The sequence below is a fragment of the Anarhichas minor genome, unplaced genomic scaffold (genome assembly GCF_050575085.1).
Source record: "Anarhichas minor isolate MPS153535 unplaced genomic scaffold, ASM5057508v1 ptg000018l, whole genome shotgun sequence".
Lineage (NCBI taxonomy): Eukaryota > Metazoa > Chordata > Actinopteri > Perciformes > Anarhichadidae > Anarhichas > Anarhichas minor.
In genome coordinates, this window is record NW_027466464.1 from 13,440,725 (window position 1) to 13,466,067 (window position 25,343).

The window sequence follows — 25,343 nt, forward strand, 5'->3', positions numbered from 1 at the left end:
AGGAGACGACAAGAAAACTGCAAACATTTTTGTTTTACAGCTTTTTTTGGTCTATTTGAGTCGAAAATAATTAGAAAAATATGAAGAAAATTTACATGAAAGTTAATTTTTATAAACTATTTTAAAATGAATTTTGGATACATTAATTATTGTCTCCGTGTTATTCTTGTAGTTTCTTGTAGTTTTGATCAATGTGATTGCCTCAAGTGTCCACTAGATGGCGCTGTGAACACATGTTGGCTCTTTAAAGCCGCTGCTCCTGTTGGACGATCTGCTCCCAGTTAAGCCTTTGATGGTTTTCGCTGCAGGACTAAACCAGTAACAGCGAAGTAACGACTGTAAAGCACGCTCTGGTCCGAGAGAGAGCAGCAGCAGCAGCGCGAGGGAAGAGGAGAGGAAAGAGGGGAGGAAAGAGGAGAGGAAAGAGGAGAGGAAAGAGGAGAGGAAAGAGGACGAACATTCAACTTCATGGCGGTGTGATTTTTAATGAAATTCGGGCTGAAAGTCTCTCGCAGGATGTGAAGTTTAAAAAGGATTTGGAGGATTTGACGGATGGTCCCGTTGCTCTCGCGCGTCTGTTCTAGTGTGACTTCAGTAATGGCGTCGGTTTGAATCACGTGCTTGTTATCCCGGGAAAAGCTGCAGGTTTCTACTGGACTCTGCTGGACTCTGCTGGACTCTGCTGTCTGCAGCGGGTGTGATATGAGTGGAGAGTTTATGGATCTTCAGCGGGAATAAATCAACATGTACTCTGCACGGAAGAGAAGGAAACCGGCTCAGAAGGGGTAAGTCTGTTATTTAGCATTATAACTAACGTCATCTCTTCTTTTAGTAATACATAATTACACTTATTGTATTTAAATATACATAAAGAAAATAGCATTTTTGATTAATAGTCTTTATATTTTTGTAGTTATGGATTATTGAGAATAATAAAACAAGTAAATAAACATAAACCCATAAATATACATGCTTATCCACACCTATATATCTGTCATTAATAATGCTAATATACCAATGCTCTAATTAGCACCACATTAAATAACAAGTAACATGAAAGTCATGAATATGTGAATTTCAGTGGAAATAAATCATAATTTGTGGGGAACAAATTGCAATATATTGTGCAATGTTTTCATGGCTTTTGATGAAATTTCCCCAAAATTCAGCCTCACAGATGTTGGTTTAGATCTAGACTGTATAGATCTGTATGCAATGACAATAGAACCTCAGTATTTGCCCCATGTGTCAGTTATGATTCACTTGATAATGATGAGAAGTGTTGAATATCACGGCCCCCTGCAGAGTGAAGCCGACCCAAACCGAAAGCGCCAAGTCCAACCCGTCCAAACGGCACCGCGACCGGCTGAACTCGGAGCTGGACCGGCTCGCCGGCATGCTGCCGTTCCCCGAAGACGTCATCTCCAGCCTGGACAAGCTGTCCATCCTCAGACTCAGCGTCAGCTTCCTGCGCACCAAGAGCTTCTTCTCCGGTAAGCAAACACCAGCTCATGATTATTACGCCACACAGGTGAGAGCAGGTGAGAGCTGCAAGATTCACACCTTAAACTGAGGAAGCGGAACAAGATCTGAGCAGGAATCAGCACGTTCTGCACACTAAAGGACTTTGACGGCATCAGCAGTGGTTTAACAGTGGTGACGATGAAGAATGTTGAAATTGAGACAGATAGAGAGAGAACGTCAAGCTGCTCAATGTCGGTCTGGGAACAGCTGCTCGGCCCTTCTTCCTCCCCGCCTCCCGAAATACTGAAATAGCTCTTCACACCTCGCACAGGACCCGCGGACACGGAGGAGGAAACAAGCAGAAGCAGACACAGTGGAAGGTTTGAAGTGAAGAGAGAGAAGGTCAGGGAGGGTCTCACAGCAAGTGATGAAGACGAGGGTAAACATCAACAATCCACCATATTGTCCCTCTGATTTCCTCATATTTGAGACTACAAATGCTGTTTGTTTGGCTGAAAAGATAAACTCAAACGCAGCATAGTAGAAACTCCCCAGCCTTGAGCTGAATGTATGATCTCAGAGGAGAAATAAAGCTTCTTACTTCATCTCATCACTTCTTCCTCCCAAAGAAATCTGTGTTCTCTGTGGATTTTACATCTCAATCCAAAAATGTGCGTCTGAAAGCTGCACACTTAAATCTGGTGTGAGGTGCTGCTGCCTCATCCATCGTATATTTTAATATTTTGTATTTGAGGAGCTGCCTACGTGAACTGAAGGTGTGAACTATTCCCCACGTGTGCTTGAATGATTCCCTTTCAAAGGTCTAGTGAGAGAAACCTCGGCTTCATATCTCGTGTGCAGGAACCTCCTTTTCTCAGACAGCAGATCTATTTTCTGTGTTTCTAAAAAGCTAAACAGCGAGACTGAAACACGCTGACCCTGCAGAAACAGGCCAGCAGACCCGTCCCTGTTTAAGTGAACCCTGGACGACCCCCCCCCCCCCCCACTCTCATGGTAATGTCTCAGTTCAGCCTCAACGTATTGTAGGTCAGCTCCTCTCTCTTGCCCACGGCCACGAGTCGACCCCAAAGTCTCCGTCACACAGGAAAGTAGGTCTGAGGAGGTGGGAGGAGGAGATGAAAGCCTCGGAGAGTAGAAACATGGCGGGATAATCCACTCACGACCGCGCTACAGACCTTTTGAAGAAAGAAGGGGGGGGACGCCGGAGCCCACTTTTCAACTTTTGACTCTCACAACCTCAGAAAACGCTTTTTATTTGCTCCTGCTGTGGTGGTGCACCATGTGTGAGGTGAGCTTCAGAGCGTTTCTAAATAACTACAAATGTTAAGTTACGTCTACAAGATGTCAGACTTTCTTTTCCTCATGAAGCAGCAAATGCAGGAGAAGAAAATGCCGAATATGTATTTCTGTGGACTTGATGCTGCGTTCAGGACGCCTGGTAAAAACCGATGCTCTCTACGAAACAAGCATCACATAATAATATGTGAAATGTTACAGGTATTACCTTGTATTTGATCTCTAAAGACAGAGATAATAATGTAAATAGTATGGGTCCCTCCAGACGAGAGGTGGATGAACAACGCTGCAGCCTCTCGCTCGTTCGTACGTGAGCTCGTTCTCTGCTCGCTTGTGATATCAATATTTATTATAATCATGATGTTGATTTCCAGCAGCAGTGGACTGAACCTGGCGGATGTTCGGAGCTTCCTTCATGTTTCCTATCTGCCTGAAGCGCGTCTGTTGTGATGTTTCTATTGGCCGGCGGTGTCCTCGTTGTGCCAACAGACGTCCCCTCTTCGTCCCCGTCGCCTCGGGGTGTTTTCTTTCTTGCCACCAGCTCCCGTCCGTGACGTCACAGCTGTTAATTATTGATGGTGGACATGCTTCTGCTGCTCCGTCTCTTGGCCTGTGAGCCGACGCTACGCCGAGCTTAGTGAGCGTGTTATTTTATACCACGAGACATTTTCTGAGATAAAGTCACAAAGTAAAACACCTTTATTTTTTATCAGTCAGTCGCCAGAAATGACTTTTAAATGTAATCCCAACCACAAATGTATCCGATATATATATTTAAATGTCTCCATTCATTGTATAAATGTAGTATCTTTAGTCTGACTTGGTGCTGGATCCATGTGGATCCATGTGGATCCATGTGGAGGCTTGTGGAGGTTTAATCCGCCCCGAGGCTGCTGCACACAAAGACTCCATTAAAGATAATAAAGTGATACGATGGAGCTTTATTGATCCCGGACTGGAATCTGGGTCGCGATCAGAAGAAGCCGTCTGAGTGCTGGAACCTGGAGTGTCTGTATTGTCTGCGGCGCTCAGAGACTTCCTGTTCCATCAACGTCTCAGAGAAGCTCTTTGTTTGTCCTCAACCAGAGTCAGAGGCACCGGGCTGGCCTCCGTGTTTCTGTCTCAGGGGTCAGAGGTGACAGAGAAGCCCCTGTGTGAGGCGTCTCATCTGCCCGACTACAGGAAAGCTTTTAGTCACAGTAACACTTTGGAAAGCCGACGTTTTTATCTGTTTATTTGCAAGCTGATGAAGCGTGTTGCCTTAAATCCTCTCTCTCTCTCTCTCTCTCTCTATTTTCTTTTGCATGTAAAATCAATAAAGAAGACTTCTGTGTTGTCTCCATTAATACAGCCTACGTTCTTAAAGGAGACCCTTCTAATCATCCCATAATGAGCAGATGTCAGACTTTAATCTATATATGTGACAGAGACACTCTAACTGGATACAAATGTCCGTCACCGACCCGTCCTCTCTGTCCGTCTCTCCGCAGTGACGCTGAAGAACCAGCTGTCCACCGGCGGGAAGAAGAGCAGCGACCACGGGGACGCCGGCAGTGCGTCCGTGGACGGCGGCGTACCCGAGGGGGAGCTGCTGCTGCAGGTTGGTCACCTTCAGACTTCCATCACCGGGAAACGAGGTGTTGTCTTTAATCACGTTCATGGATGTGGCTCGTTATGAACATCTGGATGAAGAGTTAGCTCGCTGTCCTTTATAGCGAGCATCATGCTTCTGTCCTGGTTCTCATGACTGCCACTCGATCTAGTTTGTCCGTTTAGGTTCACCAACAGACGGGCTCTCTTCAGAACCTGTAGCGTCTCTAGCTTCATGTGTCATTTACGCCACAAAATCTTCTCTCGCACTCAATGTCTTCAGAGAAGAAGCTGTAAAAAGCCACCGCACACGACACATAGTGGAGCATTTAGCAGCTAAAGAGCTCAAAGAAACTGCTGGATGTGGAAATAAGCAACTTAGAAAATGATACGTCAATGTTCTTGTTTCCACGGCCTCCAAAATGGCAGAAAAAGAATCCGTAGTTGCAGTTTAAAGAGGTTTAAAGGTCCAGAACGTGCAGTGATGAAGGTGATGGTATGGACATAAAGAGACAGTAAGTCACCACTGGTTCCTCTGCCCTACATCAGTGTATTGACACACGTATTGATCCCAGAGGAGTAAATGGGTCACTGCAGCAGCGAAGATCAGCAGCTTCCTTCTGTTCCATTACGGACACCGACTGTCCCATGAATTATACAGAGCCGGTGGACTCATCTATTATGGAGCACAGAGGGGGGTGGAAATCAACTAAAAGCATTGGGAGTATTCTTGGCTGTTTGACGGCGTACCTCCAGATCTTTAGCACCCATCACGGCTTCCTGTCGTCCACTTATAGACCCGTGAACTGGGTCACAAAGCTTCTTCTTCTGTGGTGAATGCACTTCCTGTGTGTGGTCACATGGTCATGTGACAGAAACAACAAACACATGAATCCACGGTAAATATTTATACACAGAGCCCGTGTTCCTCTCCACTCTGCTGCACACTGGGTCTAAAACCAGAGGATGGTTCCTGTTTTCGCTTCATAACAATGAATTAATGACAAAATATCTGATTATTTTTACTAAAAAATCTAAATCAAAGTAAGTTGGGTGGCAATGAAAGTTTCTGCCCTTTTCCTTTTGACAATAAATACATGCTTCTACTTGATGATGGAGGTATTTTATTCATATTTATGGGCAGTACACCTTTAATAAACAGAGCTGTGCAGTGATCACGATGATGTAATCAAACCTCTGCAACAGTACAAATGTTCAGAGTAAATTAAGTCATTTTGGCGTTTTCTACTCACATGTTGCCGCTATCGAGTAAGACCCGCCTCCCTAAATGTGAATTATTCATCAGCTGAGAGAAGAGGTCTTGTTTCCAGCCTGAAGCGGATGAATTTTTGACGTCATGTAACGGATTTCCAAAGAGGCTTCACAAGGAAAATGTAAAGTTTTGACCCAACAGCAGCGATATATGAACCTTATAAAGACTCTTTGTGGTGTCGGGACGCGATGTCATCACCTCCTCAGCGACCCCCGAGGCCGGAGGAGGAGCCGGGATGAAGGTGTTAGTCAGACCTCCTCCTCGTCTTCCTCTCTTTCTGCCCGGAGGAGAAGTCTCAGTGTTCTTTAGTTTCATGTCTTCCCTTTGTTTTAAAGCCTTTGTTCTCACTGGAATCTGATATGTTCTCTGCATGTTCACCTTACTGCTGTGTCTTGAATATGAGGGTTCCAGTCCTTCCAGTGACCACCACACGTTTTAATCAGGATTATAATTCAATGCAATATGAATAAGTATGAAACAAACGGTGCGTTTCCTCTCTGCAGGCCCTGAACGGCTTCGTCCTGGTGGTGACCGCTGAAGGAACCGTCTTCTTCTGCTCTCACAGCATCCAGGACTACCTCGGCTTCCACCAGGTAGAGGCTCATTTATTAAACAAGAGTTTGTCTTAGCCGAGCCACATGTAGCTCTCCTCACTCATTGTCTGTGTAACTTCAGACCGACGTGATGCACCAGAGTGTGCTGGAGCTGATCCACACTGAAGACCAGCAGGAGTTCAGGAGCAACCTGCACTGGGCCCTCAACCCAGATCCCTCAACAGGTGCGTAAAGACAACATGGCTCTACAGCATTACAGACGTCACCAATAGAGGAATAAAACGTATTGTTTGACGTCAGATGGCGAGTCGGTGTCGAGCTCTTCCTGCCTGGTGAACTACAACCCCGAGCAGCTTCCTCCTGAGAACTCCTCCTTCCTGGAGAGAGGCTTCGTCTGCCGCTTCCGCTGTTTGTTGGACAACTCCTCCGGCTTCCTGGTAAGACCGAAATTTAGTTTCGAACTATGGCGTGCCACCTCAGAGTCCCTCAGAGTCCCTCAGAGTCCCTCAGCCATCAGAAGCCACCATGTACTCCTGTAATCCGCCTTAAGAGAGCCTCGGGGCCGTGGGGAAAAGGGCCTTAATCCCCCCGGAGCAGAGGGGGAAACTTGCTTAGTCAGGGTTGTTCGCTACTTCCACTAAGACAATTAGCTGCAGATGGAGAGAGACGCACGCTGTGTTCAGTGGCAGCGAAAAATCCCTCGACCCTGCTGGGAAAACTGGGGCAGGGTCGCCCATGAGCAAGTCACTGCAGGGGCAGAAAAATCCTTCATTTATCAAGCCAAAATACCAAACACTTTACTTACCTTCAGCCGCTCATCTTTGAGGATTTTATGCTTTTTTGTGTTTCATATTTTCAGAGATTTAATCTCTCATTTGAAGCCAATTTGATGGTCATTTTACAGACTAAACAATTAATGTTTTAGCTCGTTAACGGTGCATCGTTTAGGTTGCTTCCTTCACGCTGTGAAAATCAACCAGCAGAAGCTTGAAACTTTCTTAAAGCATCTGAAAAGTATTTCTCTCTCTAACATCAAATATACATGTCTAACAAACATCTTATTTATTAAGAGTGCAGCTAGAACACGTCTTTGTCAGTGAAGGACAGTTATGGTTGGAGTTGTTATCGTCTTGCTCAAGGACTCTCCAGCAGCTCTCCTGAAGGGGTTTGAACCTGCGACTCTCTCTTCCCCCTCCCACTGTGTTTGCGTGAGCATTAAGCCAGGTTTCTGCTTCTGTCTACCGCTCGCTATGGCTTTGCTTTCCTTAATCCCTCTTGCTATTCAGGGCTAGATTCCTGACATCCCGACTGCAGGCTGTTAAACCCACTAAGGTCAATTAACCAGAGTTAACAGAGGAGGTGGGGGTCCTCACACGAGATGCCACAGGCGGAGAGGAGGACATCAGGGGGGAGAAAGTCTTTTCTTTAGAGGTTATCGTACCATCAGACACATTTACACGAGAAGAACGGACCCAGAAAACTTCCCAGAAGTGTTTGTGGTTCCAACAATTCATTACTTTCTTAAATCTTATTAAACGTAACCTCAACATGAAGGAGATCATCACACGCAACATTACAGGCAGACCAATGAACGTCCAGATGGACAGATCCCCCCAACAGAGCTGAACTGAGCCTTCACTAATAGAGGTGATGGACATGACTCCTCATCTACTCTGTGTGTTGATCTGGACCACATGCATGAGCCTTATGAAGCTCACACCGATTATTGTGAGACCTGTGATTTGTCTACAAAAAGAGAGTCTTAGTTTGGATGATCGTCAGTCATGCATGAAGACCCGGCCACTTAAAAACTGTTGTGCAACGAGTCACGTGACCAGAGGGAGAGCAGCTGGAGGGTTCCCAGTAAGACACACCGGTGGAACCAGTGTGTTTACGTGTCGATGGTGCCTCTCCTCTCAGGCGTTGAACATCCAGGGTCGTCTCAAGTTCCTCCACGGTCAGAGCCGCCAGCGGTGCGACGGCGAGGGCAGCGCTCCGCCTCAGCTCGCCCTGTTCGCCATCGCCACCCCTCTCCAGTCTCCGGCCATCTTGGAAATCAGGACCAGGAACATGATCTTCAGGACCAAACACAAGCTGGACTTCACGCCCATGTCCTGCGACGCGAAGTGCGTCCTCCAGAAACCCCCTCACATTTATTCAGAATGCTGTTGAATGAGCTGGATTGTTAAAGTGTGTCATTCTCTCAGGGGTAAGATTGTTCTGGGCTACACGGAGGCGGAGCTTAGAGTTCGAGGCTCGGGTTACCAGTTCATTCACGCTGCCGACATGCTGTACTGCGCCGAAAACCACGTCCGAAGTAAGTCACAGTCCAAGTTTCATTGTTTTTTTAGGAACATACGCATAAAGATGTGCTCCATTAGCTGTTGTTTTACCTTTTTTTATATATATTCATATATATTCATATATAAACTGCATATATTTGTATTTACGCACCTGTGCCGGAACCCAAACAGTCAGATTTGGGCGGTTTCGCATATCGTTGAGGTTGAGTGGTGATTATGCAAATGTCAACAGATGATATTCTCTTATCAACACTGTAAGATCTACCTTCTTAATTGCATCTGGCCACGCCCCAAATAGCATGCGCAGAGGAAGACGGTTGACTCAGCAAACGTCTGAACAATAGAAAGTCTATTTCAGGCCGCTAGGGAACATGTAGAGCTGCTCACTGAGGGATTCAAATGAGATCGTTCTGATTCTTTATCTATTTTTAACAGCACAAACGTTTATTTCAGCTTCCCGGTAAATATTAACGTGTGTAGATCCAACATTCCATCTGTAACACATGCAACAAACACGCAAACAAACGCTGTGTGTGTGTCTGCTGATGGTGGAGGAAAACTCCAAGCGAGAGTCAAGTGTCCTACTTACTTCGTGTACCGGATGACCCGGTTAGTGGTAACCATGGTGCTCTCGACGCGCCGACACCAGACACGCTCGCTCACAAAGACACACACTGTATGCATGTAGTCATGCATCCAGAAAACGGACATACATGCGTGTGCATTTGGAAACATACAACACAGAGACACACACGCACAGATGGGAAGGAAGACAAACCGGTTATGTAATGAATTCATATGGAAACTGCTGCTGCATGATGAGCTCATTCTCACAACTGGAAGGCAAAACCTGCACATGACTGATGTTCCTCTTTTATGATTCATATGCATAATAACGGACACAATTCAGTTTATTTTCTTCTTCTTTATTGGCGGAAACTAATCAAGTTATACCACTTGTATTAGGTTACTCACGACATTTTGGAACATTGGTCTGAAAGTAGACGGCACAGGAACAATGACACACTGAGACAACACTGAGCCGTGGAGATGAGGGTGTGATGCTGCACGCGTGTTGTCCTGCTTTAAGTGTGTGCAAACAGGACTTGTAACGTGTGCATGTAGCCAAAGTAGCGGCGGCTGCACGGCTGCACTGCAGGGCGTGCAGGGCGTGAACAGCAGTGACACGGAGCCTCTGATGTGATTCCAGTGATGAAGACGGGCGAGAGCGGCCTCACCGTCTTCAGGCTGCTCACCAAGGACAACCGGTGGAAGTGGGTCCAGGCCAACGCCCGGCTCGTCTACAAGAACAGCAAGCCCGACTACATCATCGCCACCCAGAGGCCGCTGGTGTAAGTGGACGCCGGTTCCAGTTCCAGCTTTGAGTGTTAGCTGATTGATCTGTTAATTTGTTCTGTGTGATCCACAGGGATGAGGAAGGAGGGGAGCACCTGAGGAAGCGGTCGATGCACCTTCCCTTCACCTTCGCCACCGGAGAGGCGACTCTCTACCAGACCGGTTATCCGCTGCACGGCTTCCCCGACTCCTTCCAGGGAAAAGCCAAAGGCAGCAAGTCCAAGAAGGGGAAATTGGACAAGAACTGTTCAGAGGACCTGGACCCAAAGTCCCTGCTGGGGGCGCTCATGAGCCAGGATGAGTCCGTGTACGTCTGCCAGCCGGACCCGGAGCCGAAGATGTCGTACCACAGCAGCCTTTTCAGCCAGCAGCAAAGCGACGGCGATGGTTTTGGTGGCTTGTTAAGCGGCGACAGCTGGCATATGGAATCCAACGGGGAGATGGGGAGATGCAGCAACAAAACACCGAGCTATGACCCCCTGCTGGCCACTTTGGACTCTCTGTCTCTGGAAGGAGAGGAGCCGTGCTCCAACAGCGAGCTCTTTAGCGCCCTGGAGAACCTGGGCCTGAACGCCGAAGACCTGGAGCTCCTGCTGCTGGACGAGAGGATGATCCAGGTGGAGCTGGGCCCAAACCGCGTCCCGACACTTGGCGACCTTCTCACCAACAACGAAATCCTCTCCTACATCCACGACTCTCTGGAGAGTGGGACAGAGGGGGGGGGACAAGGAGACGGAGGTGGATTTGGACCTGCAGCCCAAAGCGTCTCCCAGCAGCCACAGACCTGTCTCACAGCCGCTGTCCCTCCAGCTCCTCCCATCACCCAGCTGTCGCAGCAGATGCTGCAGCACGTCGGTGCTGAAGTGAAAGCTCACCCGGAGCAGATTCAGCCCGGAGCAGCGGACACCAAGACTTTAACCGGGATTCCTCACACTCACTGGGTGGTAACGACAGAGAGCCGCCATCACGCCAACAACCGTCATCACCCACATACAGTGCTCAGAGCCTCGCAGCTCAACGGAGAACACAAACACCTTCTGGAGTCGAGTCCACAGGGGCAGCTTCAGCAGCACCAGCACCCGGTCCACCTCCAGTCCCACCAGCAGGCCAGCAGCCAGAGCTTCCCTTTGCTGCCCGGCTTCCACAATCAGCTCACAACAAACGGGTCTTACATCCCAAACGGACACGTGGAGGTCGGCCACCTGGGTTACAACATCTCAGGTGCTACAACCCCGGACGTGGGTCGCTACCAGAGCTCCTACCAGCTGCAGGGTGACCACGAACACCAGCAGCTTCCACCGCCGTGTCTGTCCCAGTGTCCCACCCAGAGCTCTGCGCCGGAGTTGGAGCAGCTCCTGGGTCTGTCCCAGCCTCAGCACAGCCGGCCGTCGTTAGAGGCCTACGGCACGTTCAGCACCGCCACACTAGACTCCACCCACAGCAAGGTAAGAGAGCATTCACGTGACAAAAAGCCATTTTAATAACGTTCTTTGAATCTTTTTTTGTACACAAACACAGAAATCTTTGTTCCTAACTCGTAGCTGAAAGGTCAATCGACTTGACGCCATTAAGTTAAATCCACGACGACAACTCTTCAGGTTTCAATATCCTGATGACATTTAGAGGTTGGAGGCTGACTTTCTGTCCATGAGACACAACATCCCTCCTGAGTCCCACTAAGACCTTCTGTCTCGTGTCAGGCCTGTTCTTCCTCTTCTCCCTCCTCACCGTCAAGCTGCCAGCTCTCCTCACAACTGTTTGGTCTGGGAGCCAAACTCTTGATCCCACTGACGAAGGACCGCGGGACCCACAACCCTGCAGCCCTGCGCTGTTCTCTTTCACTGTCATGGAAATTGATTTTCTTCTCTTTTTTCCTTCGCGTCGGCTCACAGAGGCCCCGGGCCGGCATGCAGCTCAGTGTAAACTGTGATGATGCGAGCGGACACGGCCTGTAAATAAGACGAGGGCGAGACGGTCTGAGAGTAGAGTCCTCTCGAGTCTCTGCTCCGTACTATGTGCTGTTACTCTCATCAGATACAACATCAAACAACCTTCACTTCCTCTCTGCAATACTTTACTTTCTGCTTTATTTGGTTGTCCAAACACATTCGTCTCGTCCTCCTTCAACATAGACTTATACTTCCTGGAGCAGTCCTCAGAGGAGGTTATTTGAGTTGTTTAACAGATAGTTTTTCTATTTTCTGCATTTTGGACTGTTGGTCGAACAAATCAATCAATATTAAAATGTAAATATTGTCTTTTTTGACCATTTCAACATATTTTATGCTCTAAATGATAAATCGAGAAAGTCATCTACAGATGAACCGATGTTGCCCGAACCAAACATTTAAAGGAACATTTTAAGAATTATTTTCAGATTGAATTGATGCACCCGACTCACTGCAGCCCAGCATGAACTCAGGTCCCAGTAGCATTACTTGTGTTGGTTAATGGGGCTGTGTAATGTTCAGGGGAAGCAGGAATTTGTCTTTAAAGTCCCACAGAAAGGTTTCCCAGGAATGAGCGAGCAGGGAGGATCTGGGGAACGTCTTCCTTCAGCATGAACACGTAGCCGGAGGTCCAGAGAAGTTCCCCTCGTTACACACAACGAGGTAACGCTGCAGCATTTAAACCAGGAACGTCTCAGGAGCTCTCACAAATGCTTTACTTCACCTACAAACCAACATTATGACGCGGAGGTTGTCTGCTGTATTGTTAGGAACACAGGAACCCTTTTGTCCATTCTGTGAAATCTGTATTCAACCAAACTCGTCAGAGATGAAGTGAATTTAAAAGCTTGGTGTAAAGAAAAGAAAGAAATGATTGCGATCTGTCCGATAGATATCAGATCAGATTCCTGCATCTATGCTCTGTGTTATTGTTGCTCTCCGTTCAGTAGTGAAGAGAAGAAGGTCGGCCCCGGGCATCCATTCAGCCTCCGCTGTTATTCTTCAGGGTCAGTGGCTGTCGCTGAAAGAAAAATACTGGCAGGCCGGCCAGTCAAGCATGAGCGCTGCTGACCTACAATTTGACTGTCATCATTACCTAATGCTGTGGAGGGGGGGGCTCTTCTACTCTACTCTACTCTACTCTCAGCTCGGACAGAAGCAGGACTCCACTGTGGAAACATGTACCGTCAGGAGGAGAGGAGGACATTCAATGAGGAAACTGCTTATAATGCATGTTTATCTAGTAGAACCTGTCTGTGCTACAGTATATCACCAGAAAGCACAGCTGCTGCTCTCTGTACACAGTATTCAACTAACAATACACAAGCAGTAATTGTGATAAATCATAAAGGAAAAAGATGAATGAAACCACACTACCCTTTGACCCCTTTTGTTTCCCAGCTGGAGAACGGTCGCCTCCTCAGTGCCACCGACGCAGCGTACATCCGCACGCGTCTGAGCGGAGACATCAGCGACGGACTCGCCGCCCTGCAGGACCCCCACAAACCCTTTCTGCTCTGAAGGAGAAGAGGAGGTACAGAAGGAGGAAAAGAGATGTTCAGCGTGACCACGCCTTCTGGACAATGCAAGGGGAGAAAAGAAGACAGGACTCTACATCCGGTTTGTTCTGCTGGTGTTTGTGTATCCGTCACACTGCGTGTTATAACATATTCATGTTCCTCCTTATCTGTAAATACACTGTTGGCGTCCTGAGGAGAAGAGACACACTTTAAATGAACAGTCTCTTTGTGTGTGTACGCCAATAACGGGATAACAAGAACGACGATACGAATCTCTACAAACATAAGTGTGAAAGGTTGTAGCATCATAAAACAATGGAAAGCAGAGTTTCATAACGTGCATCCTTCACATGTCCTCCCTCACCAGCAAGCTGTGTGCGTCAAGGTTCCTTCTTTACAAGTAGCTGCTGGTTAAAAACAGATAAATAAAGATGCTTCAGCTCGAGTATCACACCCAGGCTTCTAGATTTGTGTTCCTAAACCAACCTGTGAAATATGGAATATTATAGCTTAAAACACGACGCTATGCTTTGTTGTATTACAGGAATTGATTAGCAGCTAACAGGCGGTTTACATGTTACATTAGTAGAAGAAGAAGCTGGTGATCTGCTCGTTATTTAACCGTCGGTGTGCGATCGTAGACGACCCGTAGAGTCGGTAGAAGCCGTTCGTCTCGGTGCTTTTCAACAGCAACAAAAACAGCATTTCATTCTAATCGTTGATATTGTTGAGATGAGATTCAAACAGACGGTGAAAGGTTTTTATCAGAGAAAACACGTTCATACTGATGCTGCATTTCAGCCTTAATATTACACACGATCAGAGAGGCTCTGAGCGTAAATAAGCATTTTAGTGTGAGAATCTCCCATGGATGCCTTGTCCTTATTTGTCCTTACTGCATCCTGCTGTCGGTCCGTGCACACATCCATTGAGGACCAGCTGTACATAATAGAAGACAACGGAAGGCCCGAGAGGAAGCGCATGGAAGTATATACGTCTTATTGTTTTGATCACAGACGATTGAGAGAAGATGTGCACTTAAATGTTGGAAGCAGTGTGTTTCTGTTCATGTGTGTAAACTACTTTAAAGTAAGAAGCAAACCAAACGTTACCAACAGACACGAGCTCTCACCGGACATGATCTTTGTTCAGCTGATGCTGCGTTCACGTCACGTGTAGTACACCTCACACAGCCCCACAAAGCACCCAAACTACCCCTCTAACAGGTGTGGACTCTCCAAATATCAAGATGTCTTTCCACACAGCTGAGATGTGACATGAACGCAGCACTGCTCACGTTTCAAAGACCTAAAAGGTCAAAAAGCTGGACGACAGCATTTAGCATTTAGCATTTAGCACCGACTCAAAGACCAAATGAGAGACATGTGACCACACGCGTGTCTGCAGTGGTTGAATGTCTCGTGAGAACGTGAAGCTTTTCTGTCCCTACGGAACGGTGCTGGCGAGCGATTGGTGGACTTCGGTAGCGTCACAACGACGAAATGCATTTACAGATTTGCCTCTTTTTCTTTTGTAAACTTTTCTTATAGAACAGAATATTTAAAACCAGTTGTGAGATGAAATGCTGTATGAAAGATTATGAGGTGACAGTCATTTACCAAGGCGCTTTAAAAACAAGCTGGTCGTGTGTGTGTGTGTGTGTGTATAACTGTGTTTTTTAACTACTTTAAAATCACTTACAAACTCTTTCTCCAGCACTGAAAAAAGCATTTGATGACTCCATGTTGTGTGAATATCGTTCCCTTGTGTTTTATCTTTGTCATGTTTGTCACTTTAGCTCAGAACAGAAGCAGTGCCATAAGTCTGGAGCTACGTTTTACTCTTTATAAATCCACCAGATAACGTTTAAAAGCCTTTTATATATTTTCATTGTGTCATTTTGTCAAACTTTGGAACCAAACTCTCCGTAAGCTTGTCATTTGCTCGTGGTTACGTTATTTTTTAAAGCACACAGACTTTATTTTGCTACTTTTATCACTGAAGGTTGTAGTTGTATGTAAACAAATCTTTTTAAAAATGCAGTTTGTCTTGAAGCAGTGTGTTCAAAATGTGCTCTTGGATCCTGGAAATAAAGGATTTTGTGCAATCACACCGAGCGGCCTCTCTCTGCGTGATTGTGCTCACCTGTCTCCTGTCTTTTCAGAAGCTGACCTTCCTCACCTGTCCACCAGGTGTCACTGTAGCTCCGCCTCCTCCGCCTCACATCCCCTGAGCTGCTCACCTGTTCTCCCCACAGTCAGCTGTAGCCAGCCAGACTGTGACAGGAAGGTTAGGTAAGACAGAACTCGGATCAGAAACAAGAGAGACGGATGTTAATGTACCTTTAATATTTGACTAACAGACTCTAATACTGTAAATAATTAAAGGTATAATACGTAACTTCTCCACATTAAAATGAGTAAATAAACAAGTAGACTGTTAAGAATGAGATCATACAACGAGAACAAGGTGAGGAAGAATTTAATACCACAAATAACAACAAGAATAAGAAATATATTTGTTGAAATAAAAACAATGAGGTGAGCTGCATCATGGGAGCTCAGAGTGAAGTGATGCACGCCATCGATAACCTGGGGAAGCTTTTAGCTGCTGTCACTGAACCGACAGCACACACACACACACACACACACACAGCAGCATTGTCCACCCCCCCCCCCCCCCCCCCTCCCTCCCTCCCTTCTTACGCTTTTTGCACCAGCAGATGTGTGAAGTCGCGCCCCGACATAAGCAAACAAACACTCACTGATACCAGAGGAGACTGAAGCGCACTGAGCATGAAGTTCTCCTCTCACAACACATTCATCAAGTTCTGAATCAAACCTCCATCTTTGTGGGCGAGAGAGAAAGAGGTCCGAGGGGATCCATTCTGTGAATATATGTTAAACTGGTTTCAACCTGTATCACCGTGAAGGTGCGTTAAACGACATATTTCAGCTGCACACACACACAGGCTTCCTCTCCCGAGTGCCCAACGCTGACTTTACATCTTTAATGACTCGCCCCGAATCATTTATGAGAGTTTTTCTTCTCCCGCAGTCTCCAGCCGGTTAACTTTGCCCGCTTGTGACGTGATCAATCATCCGAGCGAGATGTTGTGTGTCCCGCTTTAGCCCCCGTCCTCGGGCTCAAACCCTCACGGAGGCCGACGGAGCAGCTGCAGCCGAGAGCAGAGATGTTGTCGTGTTTGTCATTGAGATAATTCATTTCAACGGCTCCGAGAGACCACGAGAGGTCAAAGGTTCCTTTGTGTTGATGACGAAGCTGCAGCCAATCACAGAGCAGGACGTGATCTTCCTGCTCTGTGTGTTTAAAGGAGCTCTGAGGGATGTTTGGACTCTGCTGGTGTTCATCATGTCGGGATATTGTTGTTTCTTCTGCAACAAAAGAGGTTCACTGTTCCTGTATTCATTTTAAAAATGACAAAAGATTCATTTTTTGTCAAAATGTATTTACACACTGTAGAACGTTTGTTTACGAGTACGCTCTGTGCTTTATTGTACATTAAACACATAATATATTCACAAAAAGTCTCGCCAATACATGAATGTAAATGTCAAAATCAAGCAATAACACAAACAAGTCCAATCAAAGATGATATTTTGCCTCATAATCCCATTTAGTTTGAACACTTCCGAGGCTTGGAGAGCTCACCTGTCAGGTAAACGCCGGTTGTTTTCTGATTACTGTCACTGTGGAGGTTAAGTCTGTTCTCTTTACCTGCATGTTTGAAGTTCGGACCGTACTGCTTCTGGACACCTCCATCAGGAGGATATGAAATATTTAATGGCCACCTATGACCACTCAGACCTTCTACCTGATGGAAGATACGGACGCTCTGCTGGTTCTGATGCTGACCTGCTTTCACAACCTGCAAAGTGTGTTTTTGCTATGTTACCGTGTTATTATGCCCTGATCGATTCCTCACAGATGAATCTTTCTGTCTCAGTCTGTTTCTATTCATTTCATGAGAGCTTTTATTCGTCCTCATGCAGAGCTGCAGCAGGAAGCAGCGACCTCTCCCCGTCTCCACCCGCCGGGCTGTCAGTGAGCATTACCTCCGCCCGACCGACAGCTCCACCACTTCCTGCTAAGAAGGTAAAACACACTCCTCCTCAGGAAGAAAGGCAACGATAACCAACGCACTTCATATCCACCGATTCACAGACGACAAAACATGAATAAATAAAGTCAAAACAAGGAAGTCAGAGATGCAAATGAGAGGAAAAATAATCTTAATTTTCTTTAATTCATTTCCTCTGAGTGACTCAGAAGCATCCAGATGGCGGAGCGGAGCGCGGTGTACGCTGACATGAAGGGTTAAACAGAGAGCTAATGGCCGGTGTTAACAGGCAGGAGGCTTTTAGGGAGGAACCCCCCCCCCCCCACACACACACACACACACACACACACACACACACACAACTGTAACCCAGATCTGAGCTTTGACTCCCAGCACACTGTTTGTTTTTACTGTATGTCAATTTAACAAATGGTTTATAACACAAGATAACGTCGTCCTACTCAGAAATGAAGCTGAAAGGTCAGGTGTGTGTGTGTGTGTGTGTGTGTGTGTGCGTGTGCGTGTGTGTGTGTGTGTCGGCTGGATGTCCCGACCTTCACTGAGCGTCGCTGTCCGGCCTGCAGGCGTCGACCTCAGCGTGACGCTCCGGTCGACCCACCACAGAGTCTGTGAGTGGATCAGACACTCACCGCACGAAACTAAAAGGTGTTGAAGAGCTCTGTGAGGCTTTTACATTCAGAGGTAATGAGCACACAAATAGCAGTAATGTTAAATAATATTACAGGTGAGTTTATAATATTTATATGTAAGCAGCTGCAGACTGTTTACTTTCTGTTGTGATTTAGTTTGACAGGAAAACGTTTCTTCGTTTTCTCTCCGTGTGTCGCTTCACTGAGCACCTTCACCCGCACGGTTTGACCTGTGACCCCCAGCCTTCAACACACCATCCACCAGTGTGTGTGTGAATGTGTGTGTGTGTTGTGGGTGACACGGCTGCCTTTACCTCGTCCTCCATGTCAATATGCCAAAACAGGTTGGATCAGTGCGTTTGTTTTGTTGACCCCGGCAGGTGAGGCGGGTGGAGAGGTCGTCAAATATTGATGCCAGAAGCTGAAACACACAACTGCTCCCCTCTGAAGAAAACTTTAAGTTTCACTTTATATTTATTTATTTAACAAAGATGGACGTCGTTTTCTGTAAACTAAAGTTTTACTTTCAGCCGGATAAAAATCTGTTGAAATTGATCTGCAAATTTTAAAAAATATGGGAATTTTTGGGTGGAAAACGAAAAGAACGATCCTCGAAAATGCGGCATTAGTGGCAGATTATATTATTAGGTTTTATATTATATCTATTTTATTGCCAGAGTCTCTTGACACTGAAGATTAATCGTAGAATCAACAGCAGAATTAAATGCAAACGCTTAAAAAAACAAATTACTTTCAATTTTATGTTGATTTTAACTTTCAGAAAGTATTTAACCTGGTTTGAGGAAAATCATCTTAGATTTAAAGCTCTCTTATTCATGAACATAAGCAGATTATTATTATTATTATATATGTTCATTACGTTTGTTGTGTAGATTTTAGATGCTTTTGTATAATTCAGAGTATTTTTCGGCGTCCTGCTGCCGTTTTTCTATTTTTTTTTGAAGCTCACAGATCTGCCTGACCTAAAAGCTCTGACATCTCAAGGGGCGGTCACACACTGAGCTGCCAAAAATACTGTGTGTGTGTGTGTGTGTGTGTGTGTGTGTGTGTGTGTGTGTGTGTGTGTGTGTGTGTGTGTGTGTGTGTGTGTGTGTGTGTGTGTGTGTGTGTCAGTCGTCCACACTAGAGAGCTGAAACACTATCTCGACCTAGATACTGAAGGAACACAAGAGGATAAACAACAGACGAGAGGAAGAGATGACAGGAAAGAAAAGGATAAAAAGAAAAAGGAAAGAATGGGATGATGATGATGAAGAGGAGGAAGAAGAGAAAAGAGGATGAAAAGTAGAGAGGAGAAGTGGGACAGGAGGAGAGGAAGAGGAGGAGAGTGGAGTTGGTTTGGAGGTCACGGCCTCCCTCCTGTTGGTCTGATGGATCCACACTGACAACCAGAGACCACTGGAGACTGTGTGTGTGTGTGTGTGTGTGTGTGTGTGTGTGTGTGTGTGTGTGTGTGTGTGTGTGTTCAAGCTCAATCAAACACACACACACACACACACTTTTCCCAGTTTCCCTGGAGGTGTTTTCTTTATCGACTGTGGCTTTGTCTGGAAACACACCCACACACACACACACACACACACACACAAAGGTCATAGGTCAAACTGGAAGTAGAGGTTTCAGAGTGTGAGAGGTCGCAGGACAGTAGTACCGTAGTAGTACTGGTAGTAGAAGTATTCACACAGTCTTGTAGTAGTAGCTGTATAGCAGTAGTACTAGTATCTGTTACAGTAGCTGCTGAGGTAGCAGCCTTTACACTAGTAGTATTAGTAGTATTAGTAGTATTAGTAGTTGTGGTAGTAGTAGCTGTACAGCAGTAGTACTAGTATCTGTTACAGTAGCTGCTGAGGTAGCAGCCTTTACACTAGTAGTATTAGTAGTATTAGTAGTATTAGTAGTTGTGGTACTAGTAGCTGTACAGCAGTAGTACTAGTATCTGTTACAGTAGCTGCTGAGGTAGCAGCCTTTACACTAGTAGTATTAGTAGTATTAGTAGTTGTGGTAGTAGTAGCTGTCACATTGAGGACTTGACAGAGACAGTCTGTTCCCCCCCGACCCGTTCCTTAATGTCCTGACCTCGTGTGACCTCACTTCCTGTCACAGAGTCAGAGCTGCCATGTTGGATGTGAGGAGGGGCGTGAACGAGCCGCCACGCTGTCTCGTTCATTTACACCTCCACCCGTCACACACACACACACACACACACACACACACACACACATGCTGCTCAAGTTCACACACACACACACACACACACCTACAGGTTCCCTGCTCAGCTTCATGTCAAAAGAGGTTTGGTAAACACATTTGAATTTTCTTTATTGGTCAGAGGTGTGAGGGACGCAGAGCGGGATGATTGACAGCTGAAGGGCGGGACCTGTCATCAGGTTCTAACAAGGTGTGTGTGTGTGTGTGTGTGTGTGTGTGTGTGTGTGTGTGTGTGTGTGTGTGTGTGTGTGTGTGTGTGTGTGTTTGTGTGTTTGTGTATTACTAAAGTACTACTAGTACTTCCACCACCACTGTTCGTACCATGGCTGTTAGAAATACTTCCACACCTACCACCATTACTACATGATATGAATAAATATCATATCATGATATATAAATACATAAATAAGTAAAATACACACAAAAGGAAGTTGTTATGGTTTCATATTTCAATAACTTTTTTAATTTTAATATCATATATTTAGGTACTACTACTCCTGATACTAGTACTTTCACTACTACTGCTACAACTATTATTTTCTCTGCTTATACAGTTAGTACTGTATGTGTCATTACTTCTACTACGAGTACTACTGTCACCACTCCTCTGGTTTCAGAAAGACCGGCTCCGCCCCCTGCTGGCCGCTCTGAATACCGCACGCACGAGTCCGACTGATGACATCACAATGACCTCACCTGCTCTCAGGTGAGACACACTGACACGTGTCAGTTCTCATAATGGATTAAGATGTGATGGTATTTATTAAAACTGAAAGAAGTAGTTGATTCCATCACCTCAACCTTTTCTCTCTAATGCACAATTTATATCTTCGGGTTTTGGTCATTTTGGGATTTTTCCCTATTTTCTGACACAACAATTAATCAGTGAATATAGAAAACAATCGATGAAGTCTATCGTCGTCAGTTGAAGAACCTACTTTAGATTTTTCAGCCCGCAAATTTAAAACAAGACACAAAGAAACTGTGAAGAAGAAAAGTGAGATGAAGATTTAAATGTTCCAGCAGCAGAACGTGGAGGTAATCCCTGTCGTCTGCAGGGATTACCGATCAGCGTCTTCATTTCATGGACTTCACTGTCTCACTGTAATCCTGCTGATACTGCCGGGCTCAGGAAACTACCACATATATATATATACGTATACTGAGTACACACATATATAAACATCTGTTCACAAACAGATGTCAAAATACCCTCTGATGGTAGATTATTCCTTCCTTCTACTTTATATTCTACTTGTAATGTTGTGTTTTTACATCCTGGTAGAAGTACTTCGACTGAAGTAAATGATCTGAATTCGTATGTAAAGTAACTAAACTAATGTCTTGAACACAGTTCAGGTTTTGGGGGGAGATGTGACTCAGCTCAAAGTATTCACGCTGTGATCCCTGAATGGATGGAGGTGTACGGGTGCAGAGCGTTCTTTATCCGGGCCGAGGATTTGAGCGTATTAGTGTAATCTGTCCCTCTGTGACCAACAGGTCCGCTCATCTTCATCTATCTGATACGCTTCATCCTGCAGATGAGAATCAAACGTGTCACATCTGTCGCTGACGAGCTTCAGCGTCACAGAATAAACACCTTTTAATCTCTCGTTGGTGTCGGGTTTCTCATGTTTCTTTCTTTTAGCTGCTGATTTGTCGTCTTTAATCCACGAAATCCCTCGAAAATCACACCCAAAAGAGCAGCCTCTGACCTGTGACCTCTGACCTGTGACCTCTGTCCTGTGACCTCTGTCCTGTTGTCAGATGGAGGAACTGAAGTCTACAGGCATCAGCCAGACGGCTACAATTCACCTTTCTCCAACTTTTCTTCTGTTTAAATAGAAACTCAAATCTTGTTTTGGGATAAAAAAAAATATATATGAATGAAAAATATAAGTATTTCAATATAACAAACAATTATTCCATCACAATGAAATGATCAATACATAAAATTATGAATATTGTTAAAAAAAACAAATGTAACCGCACTATTAAAACCAAATAAATACATTACAACAGGGGCGAGTCTCAGAAATGGTAAATCATGATAAAAATGTCATTTAATTACATGTTTACAACCTAAATACAATAAATTAATGTAGATGGAGTTTATAAATCATTCTTAATCAAGAGAATATTAGGGGGTGAAAAGGTGTGATTAAATGTGTACAGATCCATAAATAAACTCTTCTGCCTGCAATCAATCAAATCCGTCCAGACCTTCTAATTCCCAGCTCGTGGCCCAGTTTGTCTTCAATCTCTTAAAGCTCTCCTCCTAACCTCCTCCCTCCTAACGCCCTCCCTCCTAACCACCTCCCTCCTAACGCCCTCCCTCCTAACCACCTCCCTCCCACCCCCCACCCCCCCGACGCTGCCTGGTGAATAATTGACGAGCTGTCCCTCCTCCCTGTGTCTCTTTCCATCACTCTGTCTCTTTGTGGTGTCGCTGGTCGACCTGCCCTCCCTCGCCTCCGTCATGTCCAGTTTCCACCTGGCGCCGGCTACGTGTTGACGACCGTCAGAGCACCAAACCGGAGCAGCTGGTAAGAAACAAGCTGAAATAGAGAGAAATAGAGTTCCTCAATGATAACCGGATTATATTTTAAAAGATTTAGTTTGGGTTATTAATGGTTTAAGCCTCACAAGCTGTAAAGATATTACCTCCACCCTGTGAGAGCCTGTGAGGCTGCGAGCTGTTTGCATTTAAAAGCTTTAATACACCGACTGAAGACATGAATATATATTCTACAGGACCTTCATGTTCCTTCAGCTTTAAACTAATTCTGCACCTTCTTGAAACCAATTAGAAAATAATGTCCTTAAACTCTGCCATGTATTCATTTATTTATTGTCTGCATAGTCGATGCTTGTTGTGATGTGGAAACTTCATTGTTTGAGCAGAAGTCGGTCAACTGTAACAGCAAATCCAGCGAGTAATTCTATTTATTTTGATGCACCTTTTATCCATTTAATCCGGTGATAAAATACAGCTTATTTGGTGTTTGACCTCCTCTCTGTGTTGTTTTTTAGAGAGCTTTGAGGCCATGAAGGAGCTGCTGTTCCTCCTGCTGGTGGTGACGGAGGCGTCCTCCAGGTCTCACAGCAGCTGGTGCGAGCGTGGCTGCGACTGTCGGGGAGATCTGAAGTTCACCATCTGCTCTCGGGCGCACTTCACCCAGATGCCCGGCAGAGTCCCCCCCAACACCGAGCTCCTGGACCTGTCCGACAACCGCATCTCCGTCATCCCCGAGAGCTCCTTCAACAAAAACCGCAAGCTCAGATTCCTGCTGCTGCAGAACAACAACATCAGCGTGGTGGAGAACGGCGGCTTCTCGCAGATGGAGTTCCTGCAGAAGCTGGACCTGAGCTGGAACCGGATCTCCACGCTCTCTGAAGGTTTCTCCGTCGGCTTGGCCTTGCTGCGCGAGCTGCAGCTCGCCCACAACCGCCTCACGGGCCTGGACAGCCGCAGCTTCCTGCACCTGGACGGCCTCCAGAGGCTGAACCTGAGCAGCAACAGCATCCGCACCATCCAGGTGAGGTCGTTCTCCTCCATGAGCAGCCTGCGGCAGCTCCACCTGCAGGACAACCAGCTGAGGTCTCTGCGGAGCGGCATCTTCTCCATGCTGCGCTCCCTGGAGCTCCTCAACCTGGCCGGGAACCAGATCGGCGACATTGAGGTGGCCGTCTTCAAGCCGCTCACCAGCATGACGCTGCTCGACCTGGCCAACAACCAGATGTCCACCATCTACTTCAAGACGTTCCTCAGCATCCACACCTACAGCACCCACATCCTGCTGGAGGACAACCCGTGGCAGTGCGACTGCGACCTGCAGAGAGTTTTCTGGAAGCTGCGGAGCATCCAGAGGCTCTTCCTGGACGACTACTACAACCTGACCTGCGAGGAGCCGGCGGTCCTCAGGGACTACCGGCTGATAGACGTGGACACGGAGCTGTGCCTCGCCGAGACCGTCACCGTGCTCATCATCTCCCTCACGGTGGTGATAACCCTGCTGGCCGCCATGCTGATGGGCGAGAGGAAGAGGAAGAAGGAGAAGAGGAGGAAGCACTGGACGCAGCAGGGAGAGGTTTCAGATGAGTCGGACTACTGAGTCTTTCCTTCTCAAATATATCACCATTAAGTCTTTTTAGGCTCTTTATTCTCACAGTAATAAAGATGTATTAAACTACAGCATTTTGACTTTCAGGCAATACTTCTGTTGTTTCCACATCGTTGCTTAAATCCCACAAAAACATCTGCTCGTCTGAGAAGAGATTTCAGATTCTGCGGTTCATTTTGTCGGATTTCCCATCTGCTTCACTCCCAAAAAAAACAACGCTGTCGAAGAGATTATCCTAAAACTACTGTTGCATAATATGAACTTTATTCATCAACAGGTATATTAATAAAAAGGGTTTATTGCCTCTTCTTTACATGAGTGGATGTGGTACAATCACAGTGTGTTTTCAATGTTCCTGATGTGAAGTTTAGAAAACATTAAATTGGATGTTGTGACATTTTATTGACTAAAACTTATTATTTAAGATAATTTTCAACGTTCACATCAACAGTTCAAATGTGACATGAAAGTCTACAGCGCCCCCTGCAGGTAAAACAGGTGTATTGCATTGAAAACAACATTATGACATAATATATAAATATTTGTAAATTGCTATAATATCCATATAATGTCCCTGTAGGGACATCTACCGACCCATTATGGTGAGTTCAAGGTCTTATTTTTTATATTCTTCTCTATTGTTTGACAGTAATAGTTCCACAGAGTCAGTTTAACATGTTAAACTGAATTGTTCATTGTGATTAATGGAAAGTTTCCCCTTTAATGTAAATTATTAGGTGGAGTCGCTCTGCTGTGTTATGGTGACCAAATTTAGCACAGAGGTGACCGGATATTAACAAAAATAAAAGCACAATATTGTCTCCGGAAACAAAATAAATAATTCCAAATTATATTAACACATGGAATCTGACATAAAGTGCGCTTGGGCAACAAATATATAAAACAATAATAAGTTATGATTCCAGCATCCAG

At 45.8% G+C, this 25,343-nt stretch overlaps 2 protein-coding genes across 2 annotated transcripts; both read left to right on the top strand.

The window, feature by feature from the left end:
- Nucleotides 1-347: 347 nt before the first annotated feature.
- Nucleotides 348-15,438, top strand: LOC142952985 (aryl hydrocarbon receptor-like). The gene is made up of 11 exons (XM_076095033.1): nucleotides 348-785; nucleotides 1,306-1,493; nucleotides 4,272-4,381; nucleotides 6,148-6,237; nucleotides 6,320-6,422; nucleotides 6,499-6,635; nucleotides 8,119-8,324; nucleotides 8,406-8,515; nucleotides 9,712-9,853; nucleotides 9,931-11,302; nucleotides 13,208-15,438. The coding sequence occupies exons 1-11, from the start codon at nucleotides 745-747 to the stop codon at nucleotides 13,325-13,327; spliced, it is 2,619 nt and encodes an 872-aa protein (XP_075951148.1). The 5' UTR covers nucleotides 348-744; the 3' UTR covers nucleotides 13,328-15,438.
- Nucleotides 15,439-20,916: 5,478 nt separating this feature from the next.
- On the top strand, nucleotides 20,917-24,728 carry LOC142953113 (uncharacterized). The gene is made up of 3 exons (XM_076095182.1): nucleotides 20,917-20,992; nucleotides 22,774-22,832; nucleotides 23,320-24,728. The coding sequence occupies exon 3, from the start codon at nucleotides 23,334-23,336 to the stop codon at nucleotides 24,399-24,401; it is 1,068 nt and encodes a 355-aa protein (XP_075951297.1). The 5' UTR covers nucleotides 20,917-20,992; nucleotides 22,774-22,832; nucleotides 23,320-23,333; the 3' UTR covers nucleotides 24,402-24,728.
- The last annotated feature ends 615 nt before the right edge of the window (nucleotides 24,729-25,343 follow it).

What these genes read in the sequence shown, in the direction of transcription:
- LOC142953113 (XM_076095182.1), top strand. Translation starts at nt 23,334, where the DNA reads ATGAAGGAGCTGCTGTTCCTCCTGCTGGTGGTGACGGAGGCGTCCTCC.
- LOC142952985 (XM_076095033.1), top strand. Translation starts at nt 745, where the DNA reads ATGTACTCTGCACGGAAGAGAAGGAAACCGGCTCAGAAGGG. An exon ending in AGGAAACCGGCTCAGAAGGG is followed by an intron (nt 786 to 1,305) that starts GTAAGTCTGTTA and finishes GGCCCCCTGCAG; the next exon opens with AGTGAAGCCGACCCAAACCG. An exon ending in ACTACCTCGGCTTCCACCAG is followed by an intron (nt 6,238 to 6,319) that starts GTAGAGGCTCAT and finishes GTGTAACTTCAG; the next exon opens with ACCGACGTGATGCACCAGAG.